Consider the following 20,000-nt stretch of genomic DNA (forward strand, 5'->3'; position numbering starts at 1 on the left):
TGGACGGCGAGCACTTCACCCGCAGAACAGCAAACACATCAAATGATGCAAGAGTGGATGTTAGTGCTCGAGGTTTCTGGACACGTGGGCAGAGGGCGTTCTTCGACATCAGGATATTCGATCCCATGGCAGTATGTCATCGTGAACTGTCTCTCGAAGCTGCACACAAGAGGAATGAACAAGAAAAAAATAGAAATTTTCAAGAAAGGATCCAACATGTGGACCACGGTCGATTCACTCCCCTTGTGTTCACGACATCAGGTGGGATGGGTCCAGAGGCTGTGAGATTCTATTCGAGACTGGCAGAGGTTCTTTCTGAGAAGAAACGTCAACCGCAGAGTTCTGTTATGGCCTGGATGAGATGTCGACTGTCATTCTCCCTCGTGAGGTCTGCTCTGCTATGTCTCAGAGGCACAAGATCATCAGCTCTCAGGCCTGTCTCTCTGGCGGGTATGGATTACGAAGCTACAGTGGTCGAGAGTCGCATAGACCAGCGACTACAATAGTTTAATGTCTTTATTTACATGTAATTTCAATAAATAAAAAATAAAATAATAATAGTAATAGTAGATGGTTGGTAACCACAGCCGTCGGCGTGCTTGGGGCTGGCTGATTGTAATATGAGGGTTAGTGTTGACTTTCACATTACAACTCCAAATGGTGAACTGTATTAGCAAGGTTGGTTTGGATCTTCACAGTATAATTCACCAATGGATGGAGGTGATTAAAAAAAAAAAAAGTAGCAGTAGTAGTAGTAGTAGTGGTTGTAGTAACAATAAATAATAACAATAATAATAATAAAAACGACAATAAGCCAATAAAAAAAAAATAATAATAATAACAATAACAATAATAATGACAACAGCAACAACAAACCAAAAAAAGGGTCCATATAAACAAGGAAAAAGAAAAAAAAGAAGAAGAGTGAAAAATTTAGCACATTTGTCAACTCCAAAGTAAAAACCGTCACTTTAGGCCAAGCAAGAGTGAAATAATGTTATAAAAAAGTACTGCCTTGGCTGATATATGGTGCAAACGTATCACAAAGTACATGGACAATTACAACAAGTACATGAACAATTACGCCACACACCACACCGTCTGGATGATGAAGAGGTGTATTTCCCGCAGTCCCCCCTGGTCAACTCGAGCGAAAACGGAGTGTGGCAAGGTCGGCTCAGTTACGCGTGACGAAGATGAGTTTGCGTGCGTGTGTGCGTGCGCCGTGCGTGCGTGTGTGTTCTCACTCTTACTAGGTCGTATTACATGTCGCTTCTGAAGATTCCCTAACACTTTTCCCTGAACGAATTATCCTGCATATTACAGATTAAGGGGAAAAGGTCTAGTGACTTCAACAGCCCCGCTCCATCCACTTCTGACCCCATACACATCTCCTCCTGCATACCAAATAAAGAGTAAACCGCTCAGTGGAAATCATTTGGTGACAGTAGGAGCAAAAGTGAGGTCATTTCTGTCGTATAAGGGTTAGTAATGTTTCCCGTGACCTCGTTTCAAGCACGTATGACCTTTTCTTGTGTCATCTTGTAGTTTGTTTGACAAATACAGAAATAATTGTAGACAGAGATGTTGACATTTTATTCCAGTCTCTCTTCTATTTTATACCATCTATCAATCTATCAGTCTATCTATTATCTATCTATTGTTCTATCTATCAATCAATCTATCTATCTATAGCCAGACGCCATTACCTCGTAAGGGGTGGCCGCTTGTCTTTTAGTTGTTTTACGGTGAGGGGCACTAACTCTCCGCCAACCCACTTGTTGACACGTTGGGAACACACATGGTTGGCTATATGGTTACCACCCAGTATTGTAAATGGTTTCGTAATATTTTTCTTCAGGTGAGAGTGTGGTTGAAAGGGTTAATCCTGGGCTGGTATGATCACAGTTAAGAAAGCTCCTTAACACCTCTTCCTTCGTCATTTATTTGCATGCTGGTTAATATCCTTTGTACGTTATTGATGCAGAGTATGGTGATATTAGAGTGATTTAAGTAACACAGAAGAGGACAGCAACGAATCATAAGCAAAATTAGCAAACCAAATCGCTGTTGTTAGGGAGCTTCCTTAACCGAGGGGAATACGATCCCTGGTCTCCTTAACCCTCTCAAGCTCAGAACAACTTTAGCATTCCAAACCACCTGACAAGATTGATTTTTTCGTAACTAAAAGCGAATTACAATAACATCAGTATTAAATCCAATTTCTTAATCTCCTTATACTGGATAGAAATATTAATAGTGTGGGATTTAACCAGATCTATATATAAATCCAACTAAAAAATCCTACCCTATAGTTTTTCAAAATCTTATGGAAACAGCAAGGACGATAGCGAAAACAAAATAAAAAATATATTCGTAGACTCTGTCTGTCTGTCTGTCTGTCTGTCTGTCTCTCTCTCTCTCTCTCTCTCTCTCTCTCTCTCTCTCACGTCCTTGGAATAAAGAGGTAAAAGGAACCAGCGCCCCTAACAGTGCATAAAGGTGAATGAAAATGCAAGTATAATAAAGATGAGAGAGACAGAGTGGAGTGTGTGTGTGTGTGTGTGTGTGTGTGTGTGTGTGTGTGTGTGTGTGTGTGTGTGTGTGTGTGTGTGTGTGTGTGAGAGAGAGAGAGAGAGAGAGAGAGAGAGAGAGAGGCCAAGAATGAGAAAGTGAGAGAAAGTGTAAGACAAACATGGAAAAGAAAACAAGTGTCTATGTAATTATATTCTTCCACATTAATTGTCGGGGAAAAAGAAAAGAGAAAGAAAAGATCGATCGGTAGATAATGAGACAAGTAGACAGACAGAGATAGATAGACGGACTGATAATAAACAGACAGACAGACAGACAAGGATAGGTAGGTAGATGGATAGACAGACACTGAGACAGACATGTATATATATATATATATATATATATATATATATATATATATATATATATATATATATATATATATATATATATATATATATATATCCCATACGGGGTGGCCACAAACAAATCGCCTCCACGTCGCCCTGTCCCCCGTCATTTCGCTGCCCAGCTCCAAGCTCACACCCCGCTCTCTCATATACCTCTACACTCCACCCTTCAATCTCATCCTTGGTCTTCCCCTCCCTCTCTCCCCCACCACCTCACTCACATACACTCTCATCGTCATTCTCTCACTCACCATCCTCTCCACATGGCCAAACCACCTCAGTATGTTTCTCCTAACGCTTCCTGTCACATCCTCACACACACACACACACACACACACACACACACACATATATATATATATATATATATATATATATATATATATATATATATATATATATATATATATATATATATATATATATGCAGAGACTTCACTTCACCATGAAGATATGTATGCAAACTAACCACAGGAGAAATGAAAGGAGCGACAGTGAGTACTTTCGTATATTACATCTTCAGACAGAGTGAGACAGAGACGTAAAGGGTAGAGGTCTTTTATGCACACCCGCAGCAGGTAGCGGCACACAGAACAATGGATGACCTGAATTATTACCTGCGGCTCAACTTATGGTCACCTGCAGCAGGGAGTGGAACACAACAAAGGATGACCTGATTCTAAAAATGCACGTGACAAAGGAGGAGGGAGTAGGAGGGGAGGAAAGGTGGGTGGGAGGGAGGGGGAGGGGAGGAGGGGAAGGGGGAAGGGGAGAGGGGGGAGGGAGGAGGGGATAAATACTGTTGCTTAACTTAAGACCTAGAGGATTAATGCTTGGTGTGTCCCACACAGGTGTGACTACACCACCAGGAGATGACAGGGAACAATCACGTGTTAGTCTGGGGGATACTGCTTTAAAATTAATTCAGTTAACAATTTATCACACTTAAAATGACCATAGCTCATGTTTACATTCTTTTCATATGTGCCAGAAATTAGACAAGATTCTATTACATTTCTTTCATCTAAGCTTTTTGATCTTACTAGAATCTTGGAGCCTGTCCAGTCAATATGGTGATCACTGGATGCTTTGTGCTGAAATAAACCAATACTCTGTTGGGCTGTCCTTACACTGTATTTATGTTGTGAGATTCTAGTTTCCAAATCTTTTCCAGATTGTCCTATGTCAGATTTGTTACAGCTTTTACACGGGATTTTGTAAACAACGCCTGAACTACTGAAAGGGCTGTTCTTGATGAGTATTTTTTTTTTATGGTGTTCTCATATTTGAATACTACTTGTACATTGAGTTTCCTCAGTATGTGAACAACATCAAGAAATTTTTCATGGAAGGGGAGGACAAGGGTTCTTTGAATGTTCTGGCGATCTGGCTTATTAGTTTTCCCTTCAAGGAATCGTTTCTTGGCTGTATTGTGGCACTGAGTTAGTATACTTTGTGGATATTTTAGCTTCTTTCCAATACTCTGATTCCTTTTTAGTTCATCATCTAAAAATTCTGGGTCTGAAATTCTATATGCTCTTAGGTACATGGATATGAACACAGATCTTTTTACATTAATATGATGGTTTGAATAATAATGAACAATATGACATAATATTTGAAGGTTTTCTGTATACCTTAATCTTCAAAACATTTTGGTCCCTGATAACTTTTACATCCAAAAATGGTAATTCATTATCCATTTCCATCTCATGAGTAAACTTAATCGATGGAACTAACGATTTTAATTGCAGAAGAAATTCATCAATGGGAAGACTGTTAGGCCAGAAGCACAGGATATCATCAACGTATCGAAGCCAAACTATGTTTTGCTCCTTTATGGAGGTCAATAAATGTTTCTCAAAGTATTCCATGTAAATATTTGCCAGAACTGGGGAGAGGTGATTACCCATGGCCATACCAAATTTTTGTGTGTAAAATTTACCTTCAAAGGTAAAAGAAGAGTTCACAATGCACAGTTTAATTAGCTTGATAATGTTTTCAGAGGGAATACCATCAGTGTTACTACCCAGAATGCTTGGCAGGAAAGTTAAAACATCATCAACAGGGACATTTGTGAATAATGATTTAACATCAAAGCTGACTAATTTGTAGGGGTACATGACATTTAGAGATTTAAATTTCTTACCAAATCCTCATTGTTTTGTACAAATGAAACAGAGATAGTGCCTACAACAGCGGACAACAGTGTTACAAGCCACTTGGAGAGCTTGTATGTCGTAGAGCCTACAGAACTTACAATTGGCCTGATGGGGTTGTTTGGTTTGTGAGTTTTAATCAAGCCATACATATATGGTACAGATGGAAACATGAGCTATGGTCATTTTAAGTGTGATATATTGCTAACGGAATTAATTTTAAAGCAGTATCCCCCAGACTAACACGTGATTGTTCCCTGTCATCTCCTGGTGGTGTAGTCACACCTGTGTGGGACACACCAAGCATTAATCCTCTAGGTCTTAAGTTAAGCAGCAGTATTTATCCCCTCCTCCCTCCCCCCTCTCCCCTTCCCCCTTCCCCTTCTCCCCTCCCCTTCCCTCCCACCCCCCATTCCTCCCCTCCTACCCCCTCCTCCTTTGTCACGTGCATTTTTAGAATCAGGTCATCCTTTGTTGTGTTCCACTCCCTGCTCCAGGTTAGTTGTTTTACGGCGAGCATCAGGCCAAGTAAATGTGACCGGAGTATAGACGAGAAATTGCCATCTCTCCATCTTGAATATTGAGTTATATCAAGAGATTATGAATAGGATATGGTACTAGTCACGATGATGTGCTGTGGAAAGGATGTAGAGCCGAATTAGTAGCTTCTGAAAATGAGCTAAGGGAAGCAGGTTGCAAAAAGGACGAAAATCTGAGCCACGTAAAAGTGAATGAACTATAGATAAAAATAACTGCCTTCCCGCCATCTCGAACTCAGCTGTAGAAAGAGATCAACACTAGAGTATAATGCTAGTCACGAAGAAGTGCTGTGGAATAGATGTAGAGCTCTAGTGGAAATACAATATGGTGCAACAGGGCGATAAATCTGGACCAAGTTAAAGTGAAAAGAGCATAGCATCATAATCTCTCGCCAGGATTTTCGTCTCTCTCTTGTTGTTGTGGTTGTTTTGTTGCCAATTTCTTAAGTAAAATATATTACTACGATTCTACATCCATTCCACAGCACTTCTTCGTGACTAGTACTGTAATCTAACTTTAATCTATTGCTTTAAACTCCACAACTGAGGCCAATCAGGGAAACAAAACACCATCGCTAGTTATGTCACTAATACTTCTTCTGTCACTTATACTTTGTTCTCAGTGTAAACAAAACAATTCAAGATGGAGAGATGGCAAGTTTAGGCCAAGTCAGGGTGAAACGAGCATAGTTAGGCCTTGTTTCCCCTCTATCTATCGCTCCATCAATCACTTTCCTATTTGTCTGTCTTGCAAATTATTTTCGTTAATATGCAAATTTCGGTTCCATTTTCTGTTCATCCTTGGCGTCCTCTGTTTATGCATTTCATTGGTTGTGTCAGTCTTCCACTCCTCTCACTTTCAGGCCTTCATCATCGTCATTATCATCATTATCATCATCATCATCAATACGACTATCAGCACTGTCATCATCATCTTCATCATCATCATCACTACCACTACCGTCATCATCATCATCATCATCTATGAGGGAGGCTATCTTGTTTTGCTATCCCTATCCTCAGCTCAAAATCAGATATCATAGGCACACTTAAAAAGAAAAAAGCCCATTTGATATAATTATTTTTTTACAGAAGATAAATAGGGGAAGGAGAAACAAACTTGAAAAAAAAAATCCATATACCAGATTACAGGTGTCCTCCATTCATTTAAAAAAAATCTGTAACAGGTGGATTTCAGGCCCTGTAGGTCGAAGTTCGGGGAAACTGATCTGGGGAAGCGAGTTGCAAAGAGAGGCAAATCGGGGAAATAAAGGAATTCTGAGAGCCAAGAGGTGTGCTATATGGAAGTAAGTAAGTCTTGAATTGTGTATTCTGTTCCGACTAAAACCTATTGACCTTAATGAACTGGAAAAAAAAAAATCGGAAAAAATCTTTACCCCTTACAGTGCTGGAGGCCTTCGTGTAATTTCTTGCATAATATTGAGGCAAACTATTTCCATATCAATGTGCTATTAATAACACTAAGTAAACTAAGATGTAATATGTACTATATATTACTTCCAGATGTGCAAAGTATTCTAAGCCAATCAGTGTGACTGCAAAGTATTCTGTCTCTCAAAGTAACTGTGAAAAGTACTCTCCTTGTCAAAGTAACATTATTTTATCTTGTTGTTCATGTTCTTGATTTTGCTTTATTTTCTGCCTTCCTCCATTTTTTCTCTCTCTCTCTCTCTCTCTCTCTCTCTCTCTCTCTCTCTCTCTCCTGCCATTAACCAAATTCTCCTATTTCTTAACCTCAGCCATTATCCAATCTTGCTTTCCATTTTTCATTCCCCTTTGCTCTCTGTCTTTCCCATTCCTCTTCACTCCATCCATTTTGTTATCAATATTTGCTCTCATTCCTTTTTTATCTATTGCCCTCTGTCTTTCCCTCCTTCTATCTGTCCAGTCCTGTTTATCTATCGTTATCAGTCCTTGTCCTCATTCCTCCTTTATCTATTGCCCTCCATCTTTCCCTTCTTCTATCTATCCAGCCCTGTTTATCTATCGTGTTGTCAGTACTTGCCCTCATTCCTCCTTTATACTCTGCCTTTCCTCTCTCCCTCCCTCCACCCCATCTTCCGTCCTTTCCCTCCACTGAGAGGTATTGCGTCACTGCCGAGGTCCTCACAGTCAGTATATAAGGCGCTCGCCCTCCTTTCCAGGCATAAGCTTCAGCTCCCCTCCTCTCCTATCACAACTACCTGCTCCTCTCCCCAAAGCTCCCCATCCCATTAATTGCCTACACTGGTGACTGGTTCTCCATCTTGAGCTTTAGTTTACCCTCAAGTCGTCCTCGAAGAAGACATGACTAAGATAACGAGGCAGCTGATATTTGCTGGTAAGAAAATGGATTAATGTTTAGATAGATAGATAGGTAGACAGGCAGATAGATAGGGAGATAAGCATAATATATTTTACATGTAAGACTGTATAGTATATTTTCAAGTATAGCGATAATATATGCCATACTTTTCTTTGCCCTTGGACTCATTAAGTTTATTATTAAATATTGCTTCAGTTATATATTACCTTTAGGCAGGATCCAAAAATATACCTGTTACTTTAATGATATATATACGTTCTTATTAGCTGTTATACTGTATAAGCCAAACCTAACCCAGCTCTAACTCTAAAATAAGCTAGCTCTAACCCTCTACGTTTTTTCAGCTTGACTTTGTGTGTGAGTGGACAGGACACAAGACTCCCTAGGCGTCTCTATAACCCCCCCGACCACAACGACAGACAGCCATTTCACTTTTCCTAGTTAAGCCACTCTTCCGGGTCAATCCAGCCACTTAAATGCAAGGTGGTAACTGTAGTGGTGGTGGAGGGGAGGGGGAAGAACTACACTCACGCTCAACTGTTTCTGAGGATGTACAATCGAGCACAATTGTTCGGGGTCACGGGAGGGGGATGTAAACTCGCACGCACTTGTTCCTGGCCACTGGGAGGGGATGTACACTCGTGTGCACTTGTTCCTGGCCACTGGGAGGGGATGTACACTCGTGTGCACTTGTTCCTGGCCACTGGGAGGGGATGTACACTCGTGTGCACTTGTTCCTGGCCACTGGGAGGGGATGTACACTCGTGAACACTTGTTCCTGGTCACTGGGAGGGGATGTACACTCGTGCGCACTTGTTCCTGGTCTTAGGGAAGCGGTAGTACATTTAGCACATCCAGCTTGTACTCACAGTAGCCTGAAGGACTTTTAGACGAGAATTTAAAAGTTTTAGAAATACATTTAGCTGGACCATCTTTCTTGCTCTCGACATCTTTTTTCTTTTCATTTTCTTTTTCTTTTTTGGAGGGGGATATTTATAGTGAGGAGTTGTGAAGTTCAGTTTAACTCTGTCTATCAACCTATCTATCTATCTATCTATCTATCTATTGCCAGACACCATATAGTTTCATTGCTATCTATCTATTACCAGACGCCCTACGCAGCATCTCTATTGCCAGACGCCCTATACCATCTCTATCAATCTATAGCCAGACGTTCTCAATATCCTCTCTATCTATCGCCAGACGCCCTAATTATCTATCTATCTACCTATCGCCAGACGCCTTAGGTATAATCTCTATTGATCTGTTTCTCTATGGCCAGACGCCTTTCAGTACCTGACCTCTACTACTACTACTACTACTACTACTACTACTATTACTACTACTACTACTACTACTACTACTACTACTACTACTACTACTACTACTACTACTACTATTATTACTATTATTATTATTATTATTATTATTATTATTATTATTACTATTTATAATAATAATTTATTATTATTATTATTTATTATTATTATTATTATTATTATTATTATTATTATTATTATTATTATTATTTTATAATAATAATAATAATTATTATTATTATTATTATATTTTGCGTATATTTAGCACTGTTATTTACTTTTTTTTAACTCTCTCTCTCTCTCTCTCTCTCTCTCTCTCAGCCCTGTTGGGAGCGTGTCTGGCTCAGAATACCTACCTACCGCCAAGCAACGGTAACGGAATCAACGGAAACGGCAACGGAATCAACGGTATCAACGGAAATGGCAACGATGCTGTTAACGGTTATGGCGCAAACGGCAGTGGCCTTAACGGTAATGGAGCAACCATTGGTAACGGAGCAATCAACGGTAATGATAACGGAGTAATCAACGGTAACGGAGCAATCAACGGTAACGGCTATACTAACGGCAACGGTAACGGTGTAATCAACGGTAACGGCTATACTAACGGCAACGGTAACGGTGTAATCAACGGTAAAGGCTATACTAACGGCAACGGTAATGGTGTAATCAACAGTAACGGCTATACTAACGGCAACGGTAATGGTGTAATCAACGGTAACGGAGTAATCAACGGTAACGGCTATACTAACGGCAACGGTAACGGAGCAATCGACAGTAACGGCTATACTAACGGCAACGGTAACGGTGTAATCAACGGTAACGGCTATACTAACAGCAACGGTAACGGAGTAATCAACGGTAACGGCTATACTAACGGCAACGGTAACGGAGTAATCAACGGTAACGGAGCAATCAACGGTAACGGTGTAATCAACGGTAACGGCTATACTAACGGCAACGGTAACGGAGTAATCAACGGTAACGGAGCAATCAACGGTAACGGTGTAATCAACGGTAACGGCTATACTAACGGCATCGGTAACGGTGTAATCAACGGTAACGGAGCAATAAACGGTAACGGGGCAATCAACGGTAACGCTAATGGTGTAATTACCGGTAACGGCTATTCTTACGGCATTGGTAACGGAAACGGAGTCATCAACGGTAATGGTGCAGTCAACGGTAACGGAGCAATCAATGGTAATGGTAACACAGTAATCAACGGTAACGGAGCAGTCATCGGTAACGGCTATACTAACGGCAACGGTAACGGTGTAATCAACGGCAATGGAGCAATCAACGGTAACGGTAATGGAGTAATTAACGGTAACGGCTATTCTTACGGCATTGGTAACGGAAAAGGAGCAATCAACGGTAACGGTAACGGAGCAGTCAACGGTTACGGCAACGGAGCAATCAATGGTAACGGTAACAGTTATTTTTACGGTATTGGTAACGGAAACGGAGTAATCAACGGTAATGGTGCGGTCAACGGTAACAGAGCAGTCAACGGTAATAGAGCAGTCAACGGTAACGGACTCATCAACGGTAACGGTAATGGCTACACCAACGGTAACGGAGTTATCAACGGTAATGGCAATGGAGCAATCAATGGTAACGGTGCAATCAACGGTAATGGAGCTATGTATGGTAATGGTTACTCTTACGGCAACGGTTATGGCAACGGTGTCATCAATGGCAATGAAGCAATCAACGGTAACGGTGCAATCAACGGTAACAGTGCAATCAACGGCAATGGATACACTAACGGAAACGGTGCCATCAACGGTAACGGTAGAACAAGCATCGGTAATGGCTTCACAAACGGTCTCAACGGTAACAGCATCAACAGGATCAATGGTATCAATGGTAACGGTATCAACGGCATCAACGGTAATGGGATCAACGGCTTCGTGGACCCCATCACCGCGTTGAGCTCTGCCATCGGGGGGGGCGGCGTTGCAGGCGTGGACTATCCCATCCTCGCCTCCGTCCCGCTGACCGGCTTCACCTGCGCTAACACACAGGTGCCCGGATATTATGCCGACGCCACCCCGGAAGCTGGATGTCAGGTGAGATGTTACGGTGATTTACTGTTTTGTGGCACCGTATCTACTGTGTAAGTCCTCAGGTATCATAGTACAGTCCTGCAGTCTACCGGGTTTACTTGCTCCAACACACAGGTACCCGGGAGTTATGTTGACGCCGCCCTGGAAGCTGGATGTTAGGTGAGAATACTGCGAGATACTGTTCTGTGGCACCGTATCTACTGTGTAAGTCCTGGCACTGTATCTACACTCTTAGGTCTTCATGACAGTTAAGTCTTTTCACTGCAGCACGCCGGTATCAGTAAGTATACCATACGAGGCCGGATGTCAGGTGAAAATACTGTGAGATATTGTGTCCTGGCACTGTATCTACTGTGTAAGTCTTCATGTATCATAGTACGGTCCTGCAGTCCACCGGGTTCACCTGCTCCAACACACAGTACTCTACTCTCCTACCTAAGGCTTGATGTCAAGCTTCATTATGACTTCTTTTTGAGCAATTTATTTAACCTACTGCATCATAATATTCCTTCATACATTACTAATAAGGTTTTAAGATCTACTATTGATGCCCATGAAGGCTCATAGCTACAAGAGGCAAAATAAATAGCTGAGGAAGATGGGCAACGAAATCTGTCACAATACGACCCATCACATCCATTATAATAGTTACTCAGTCCTTTACTTCACTACATTCACCTTCCCAGACACTGCTACCATGTATGTCAGGTAAGGATGAATGCAACTGATTACCATTGTGTATACTGTTGATTCCTTTATACACTCCTTCATGGTACTATATCATGGGAGGTCTCCATGGTAGTTATTGAGGTTAGCCCCTTCACGATCCATCTGTGCACTCCTTCACGGTACTAAGGCTTTTTCATGGTAGTATCTTAGGCTAGACCCATTCACGATACCATTATGCACTTCTTCATGGTACTATATACTTATGGGAGTTCTTCATGGTACTTAGCTAGCCTTTTCACTACACTAGGTATAGGAGCGCCAATACACCTTTCCCGACACCATTTCCAATTTTCCTACACTAACAATGCCCTGCAGTCTGGGTGTAGCATGAGGGTACACTATTATGCTTACTGTCTAGGGTGTGTATATTTAGCCAGTTCCTTCACTACACCCGGATTACCTACCCCAATACACAGGTCCATGAATACCAAGCTGATATTACACCCAGGGTAGGTTAGGCTATAATAAGCTATTTCGAGAAGGAAAGTAAAAATATCAACCAATTTTAATAACAATCTTGGATGTAGGATGTTTGCTTCTCATCATGGGGGTAAAAATTAGCAGGTTTCACTCCTATACGTTGTGGTTAGAGGAGCTTGCTTTCAAATGGAGATCTGCTTCTATGAGTTAGCATTTTGCCTCTCATAGGACAGATTTTGAGGAGATGAAGACACCAAAAACTGCCTCATGTCCAGTTCCATCTGAGTTCAAAATGACCCCACACATTATACCAAAAATACTGTCCAATACATTCTGAAGTCCTTGTGCATTGGAATGTTAAAGAAGTGAGCTAGCTTACTTAAAGACATTTCATTCTCCCTCACTTTGGCCACAAACAATGCTCTCTCTGGTGAAATCTACAAACACATCACAAATTAAAAGCTTTCCAATATAGCCGTAAGTCTTTGGGCATTGAAAAGTGACGGAAATGAGCTAGCTTACTGAAAAACATCCCCTTCTCTCTCAACTTTGGTCATAAATCAGCCTCCCCTTGGTGAAATCTGCCTCTCATCCACGAATTACACTAACCTTAAAATCATGCAGAGACTTCGCAGTCATGACACGTATATATCAACTTTCTCTTGCATCTTCAACCTTGATTTCTAAACAGTATGGTCGTTCTCCCTGACCTACCTAATTACCTCTTAATGCCATCTTCCGGTATGCCGAAGGTGATGACTGGGGCTTCTTCCTTACCGATTTCTACTACTACTAATGCTTCTTTTTCTTCTTCCACTACCACTACTAGTCTGCTACTATTACTACTTCTTCTCCTCTTTCTTCTTCTCTTTCTCCTCCTCCTCTTCCTTCTTCATCTTCATCTATGCTACTACTACTGCTGCTGTTACTTCTACTGCTGCCTCTGATACTACTGTTACTACTATTTCTTGTTCCTGTTCTTCTGTTTCTTTATCTCCTCCTCCTCCTCCTCCTCCCACTACTACTACTACTACTACTGTATTTATATTTCTACTACTACTACCGGTACTATATTTATATTTCTACTACTGTTACTACTGCTCCTGCTGCTGCTACTACTACTACTACTGCTGCTACTACAATCACTACTACTATTACTACTACTACTTCTACTACTACTACTTCTACTACTACTACTGCTACTACCATTACTACTACTACTACTACTACCATTATTTCCACCACCACCACCACCACCATAACCACCGTTACTACTACTACTACACTATTTCCACAGGTCTTTCACACTATTAAAACTACCATCACCAACACCACCACCACTACTACTACTATTACTACTACTACTACTACTACTATTTCCACAGGTCTTCCACACTTTTACCATCACCACCACAACCAACACTACTACTACTGTTACTACTACTACTACTACTACTACTACTACTACTGCTACTACTACTACTACTATCTCCACAGGTCTTCCACACTATTACCACCAGCACCACCACCACCACCACTACTATTACTACTACTGCTTTACTACTACTACTACTACACTGTTTCCACAGGCATTTCACACTACTATTACTACTACCACCACCTCCACCACCACCACCACCACCACCATCACCACCACTACTACTACTACTACTACTACTATCTCCACAGGTCTTCCACATCTGCCAAGCTGATGGACGTATGGATTCCTTCCTTTGTCCCAACGGTACTGTTTTCAACCAACAGTACTTTGTGTGTGACTGGTGGTACAACTTCGACTGTGCCACCGCTCCCAGTTCCTATGGTCTCAACGCCAATATTGGACTCGTTAACGGCAACGGTGTCAACGGCAACGGTGTCAACGGCAACGGCATCAACGGTAACGGCATCAACGGTAACGGTGTCAACGGCAACGGTGTCAACGGTAACGGTATCAACGGTAACGGTGTCAACGGTATCGGCATCAAAGGTAACGGTGTCAACGGTATCGGCATCAATGGTAATGGTTATGGTAATGGTGTGAATGGTAACGGTATCATCGGTATTAACGGTAACGGGATCAACGGTAACGGCATCAACGGTAATGGTTATCGTAATGGTATAAATGGTAACGGTATCAACGGTAACGGTATCAATGGTAACGGTATCAACAGTAATGGCTATGGAAATGGTGTGAATGGTATCGGTATCAACAGTAACGGTGTCAACGGTAACGGTTACAATTACGGGCGTCGCAACGGTAACGGAGCCATCAATGGCTACGGTGTCAACAGAAACGGCCTAATCAACGGTAATGGAAACGGAAACGGCTACGCCAACGGTTACACAAACCGTAACGGTGCAATCAACGGTAACAGTGCAATCAACGGTAATGGAGCAGTCAACGGCAACGTCTACACAAATGGGTATACAAATGGCAACGGTGCAATCAACGGTAACGGAGTAACCAACGGTAACGGCTACACAAACGGTAACGGTAACGGAGCAATCAACGGTAACGGTGTGATCAACGGTAACGGTAACGGTATAACTAACGGGCTGTACCAAACTCCCAGCTTTTAATAGTACAATCTATATAAATTATTGCCCGATAGATGTATATATAAATTTCTACATAAATCTATCTATCTATCTATCTATTGCCAGACGCCTCAATCCCGTTTGGGGTGGCCACAAACAAATCGCCTCCAAGTCGCCCTGTCCCCCGCCATTTCACTCCCCTGCTCCCAACTCACACCCCCCTCTCTCATATACCTCTCCACCCCATCTCTCCATCTCATCCTCGGCCTCCCCCTCCCTCTTTCCCCCTCCACCTCACTCACATACACTCTCTTCGTCAGTCTTTCACCCTCCATCCTCTCCACATGGCCAAACCACCTCAGTGTGTTCCTCATAATGCTTCCTATCACATCCACATCAACACCACAACGCTCCTTTATATCCTCATTCGTCAGCCTGTCTCTCCATGTGACTCCACAGGCTCCTCTTAAATAACTCATTTCCACGGCTCTCACTCTTGACTTGTGTCCTTCCAACAACGTCCAAGCTTCACTTCCGTACGTTAGAGTTGGTATCACAATACTGTCATGTAGTAACTTTTTCACTTCCATGCTCACTTCCCTGTTTCTTATCACTGCTTTCAAAGAACCAGCAACCTTTCTTCCCTGCTGTACTCTTTCAAGCATTTCACCCTCCAAACATCCATCCTTACTCATCACACTACCCAAGTACTTAAACGTACTCACATTTTCCAATTCCTCACCATCCAACCTCGCTGTACATTCACTGACTTCACCTCTCTCAAAGACCATCACTTTACTCTTCCCTACATTCACCTTTAGATTCCGTTTCTTACACACTCTCTCAAACTCATCCACCAAGCCTTGCAGCTCCCCTTCGTCTTCACTCAACAACACAGTATCATCTGCAAACAACAGTACAGGGAGTTTCCAAACACTATCCTCTCTCACCAGGGCCACTCCAACATCCACTACCCTACCTTGTACCTCTTTTATTACCCCATCCATGTACAGATTGAACAACCATGGAGACATGACACATCCCTGTTTCAACCCAACTTTCAAAGAGAAAAATTCACTTAGTTCACCATCCACACGCACTGCAGCCTTCGCACCATCGTACATACTCTTCACAGCATTCAACAACTTCCCATCTACTCCATATATTCTTAACACTTTCCACAATCCTAGTCTATCCACCCTGTCATATGCTTTCTCCAAATCCATGAAACCCGCATACAACTTCTTTCCCTTCTCTAGAAACTTTTCCACTAAAGATCTGAGAATGAATATCTGATCTACACAACCTCTTCCCTTCCTAAAGCCTCCCTGTTCTTCTCCAACTAATTTCTCTGTTCTTTCTCTAACTCTGTCAATAAGTATCCTACCATACACTTTTCCTATTATACTAAGAAGACAAATGCCCCTATGATTACCACACACTTCTTTTTCCCCTTTTCCTTTGTACAAGGGAATAATTATACCTGACTTCCAATCCTCCGGGACTCTACCTTCCTCCCAGGCCAATCTGCACATCTTCCACATCCATTCTATTACTATCTCTCCCCCATGCTTCAGCATTTCACCACACACTCCATCAATTCCTGGGGCTTTCCCTGATTTAACTTTCTTCATTGCTTCCACAACTTCTATCCTACTGATTTCTTCCTGTCTTCTCACCTTCCTCCTTCTATTCCCCAGCCACTTATACTCGCATTACTTCCTTCCTCCACGTTCAACAATTCCTTAAAGTGTTCTCTCCATCTGCTCACTTTTTCTCCCTTCTCCACTAGTAATCTACCATTTTTATCTTTCACTCCCCTGCTAACTTCACTTCCACCCTGTCTTACTCTTTTCACCTCTTTCCAGAACATTTTCTTACAGTCCCTCCACTTTACACTCAAATTCCTTCCAAATTCCTCATCCACTCTCTTCTTACTCTCTCTTACTAATCTTTTCACCTCTCTCTTTCTTTCTACATATAACTCTCTCTTCCGCCTCTCAACTTCTTCCACGTCCCTATTTCTCATCCATTCATTGTATGCTTTCTTCTTTTGTGCCACAGCCCGTTTCACCTCTTCAGTCCACCACGCTCTTCCTTGCACCCCCTTCCGTCTTCTCTTCCTTCCACACACCACATCACATGCTGCACATATTTCTTCTGTAAATATTCTACACACACCTTCCACGTCCCCCATCTGCTCCAATTCATATTTGCCCAATCGTTCCTCCACTTCTCTCTTATACTCTGCCTTTTTCTCATCCTCTTGTAACCTTTCCACTCTCCTTGCAACTACTCCTTCCTCTCGTCTTTCCCTTCTTCTATTCCTCCATCTTACTTGAACTTTAATTCTGGCCACCACCAAGTAGTGGTCAGAGAGTCCACTCCCCCAACCTCTATAAACTCTTGCATCCAATATACATCTTCGCATCCTTTCATCCACACACACATAATCAATCATTGCCTTCCTTTCACTCAGTTCACCACCCACCCTTCTCATCACTCGCCATGTATACCTGTGGATCATTTTATGCCTGAAGAGGGTATTGGCTATCACCAACCCCCTCCCAGCACAAATGTCCACTAACGCACTCCCATTCTCATCTACCTCAGCAGGCACACCCCACTCACCAACTATTCCATCCACCTTCACATTCCCAACTTTACCATTCATATCGCCAATCAAAAACACTCTCTCATTCCTTCCAAACTTTTCCATGCACACTTTTACATTTGTCCAGAACTCTTCCCTCACTCTTCTAGCACGATCTTGCGTTGGCGCATACACAGACACAATCGCCCACATTTGTATTCCAACTTTCAACTTTACCCACACAATCCTTGATCCAACTGATCCATACTGTCTTATGCTCCTCTTCCATCTTTTACTCACAACTATACATACTCCTTCCTTTGCCCTCTCATTCTCACCTACTCCTGCACATATACCCCATCCATACTCCCATTCTCTCACACTTTCTCCTATCCATTTTGTTTCAGTTATTCCACATACATCCACTTTCGCATCCTCAAGCACCTGGACAATCTCTCTCTCTTTCACCTCATCATTTGCTCCCCTTACATTCCAAGTTCCAATTGCAATGTCCTTTGTCCGGTCCTTGGTCGTCAACGTTTGGTCAGTCCTTGTCCGAGGTTTCTTGTTTTTTTTTTTTTAGTTAGTTGTTTTCCGGGGAGGGGCACTAACCCTCCGCCAACCCTTTTAGTCGCCTTTTACGACAAGCAGGGATACTGGGGGAGTATTCTTGAAAAACCCCCCTACCCCCAGGGGGTAAATAAAATTACATAATTATTTACAGGTAGGTGCCAGGTAGACTAGACAGGTAAGATACTAATTAATTTCACTTGTGTTGGATTTCTTCACATTTTTGCGATTTTCAGACGGTTATTCTCAGCTTAGAGGGATTTCTCGGGCTGAAGGGGTTAAGGGAGGCTTGGGCTGCCTTCTCGTCGGGTAAGGTATTCCCTGACACCTGTTCCTAAGCGATTTATTTTGCTGATTACACCTTGCCTTCCTGTTACTTAAGTCATTCTAAAAAATAAATCGGTGAGGAAGAGGTCTTAGGGAGCTGTCTTAACTACCGAGAATACGGCCCTTGGACTCACAAGGAAGCTCCCTAACACCTCTTCCTTAGCGGTTTATTTTTTGGATATGGCTAGGTAATATCCTTTAGCACGCTATCCATGCAGAGTATGGCGATATTGGAAGGGTTTATGGACCACGGGATAGGACAGTAAGGTATAATTCAGAAAATAAGTCGCTTGGGAAAAGGTGTTAGGGAGCTTCCTTAACCAAGAATACTGCCCTTGACTGAACCCCTCCAGACCTGAAAAAACCGTCTTAACAGCAAGAATAAAACCCTTAGCCTTTCACTGCTATCTGGGCTGACTTCAGATGCTTTTTCTCAGCTGTAAAAGGGGAAAATCGTCTCCGTCAACTTCTCAGTAGGAAGACGATTTTTGAGTTTATTTCAGATGACTTCAGGGGCGGAAAACCGTCTTCACTTACCCCTCAGTGGAATTATTTTTTTTAGTTCATTTCAGCTGCCTTCAGACGATTTTATTCAGCTTTGGATGGACTTGGTGTATTCGGGAGGGGTTGAGGAAGGCTTTATCTAATCCCCCAGCTCCACTTCTCTCTCCCCAGCTGCATAAAATCGTCTGGAGAGCAAGAAGAAAGTCTTACACGTCTCCCTAGCTCAAACCACCGGGATATATAGACGGTTTTCCCAATCTGAAGTCTAACAGTGAAAGAGTTAAGACCACCCTGTTCCTCAGATCTGACTCAGTACTGCCTACCGGCTGAGAAAAAGAGTCAGGTGAAGCCTAATTAGCAGCTGGGTTGAGCTAGTGAGGTGCACGTAACAGGTCAAAGGTCACGAGGTCAAGGGGTCAATGATTACTTAGTGTCTTCTGGATATACTTACGTTATTCACACCAAAGATAATTACTTCAGACCTAATTCACGTAACATATTTAAATTGCGTTTGAATATGGTTTTTAAATTCATACATACAGTTTTTACTAATACCCTATATTCTTTCAAAACTTCTAATCTGATATACATATATATTTATTTATTCCGATCTTAATAGGGTAGTCATTTTTTTCCCTCTTTTTCTTTACTATCAAACTCACGGATAGTACTCAAAAGTCTGCCTTAACATCATTATTTATTTATTAATTTGGCTGTCTGTTCTCTCATTAATATTAGAACACGTTTAACTCCTTTTAAAAATATATATTCTTAATGGTAGCCTACTTCATGATTTCCTAATTTATCTAAAGGGTTCCCTAAAAAGATATTCCTTTGACTGCTTATAATTTCTAGTTCAGATCTAAGCAATGCACTTAAAATTTTGCCTTTAGATGGTCTATTTTTGATGCTTTAAAAATTTGGGACCAAATTTTGTTAAGGAAAAGGGATATATTATTTTTATTACTCACCATTCA

General features: G+C 41.8%; 1 protein-coding gene across 1 annotated transcript in view; it reads left to right on the top strand.

The window, feature by feature from the left end:
- The first annotated feature begins 7,932 nt into the window (after positions 1-7,932).
- LOC145408767 (uncharacterized) overlaps positions 7,933-20,000 on the top strand; it is a 21,637-nt gene continuing 9,569 nt past the window's right edge. The window contains exons 1-7 of the mRNA XM_080279419.1: positions 7,933-7,966; positions 9,592-9,642; positions 9,811-10,647; positions 10,795-11,078; positions 11,157-11,345; positions 14,181-14,441; positions 14,565-15,021. Of these exons, the coding sequence (XP_080135545.1) occupies positions 7,933-7,966; positions 9,592-9,642; positions 9,811-10,647; positions 10,795-11,078; positions 11,157-11,345; positions 14,181-14,441; positions 14,565-15,021 (2,113 nt within the window). The remainder of the gene's footprint in view (positions 7,967-9,591; positions 9,643-9,810; positions 10,648-10,794; positions 11,079-11,156; positions 11,346-14,180; positions 14,442-14,564; positions 15,022-20,000) is intronic.

This window comes from Coenobita brevimanus, chromosome 78 (assembly GCF_032717465.1).
Source record: "Coenobita brevimanus isolate Jiangsu-jjx chromosome 78, ASM3271746v2, whole genome shotgun sequence".
NCBI lineage: Eukaryota > Metazoa > Arthropoda > Malacostraca > Decapoda > Coenobitidae > Coenobita > Coenobita brevimanus.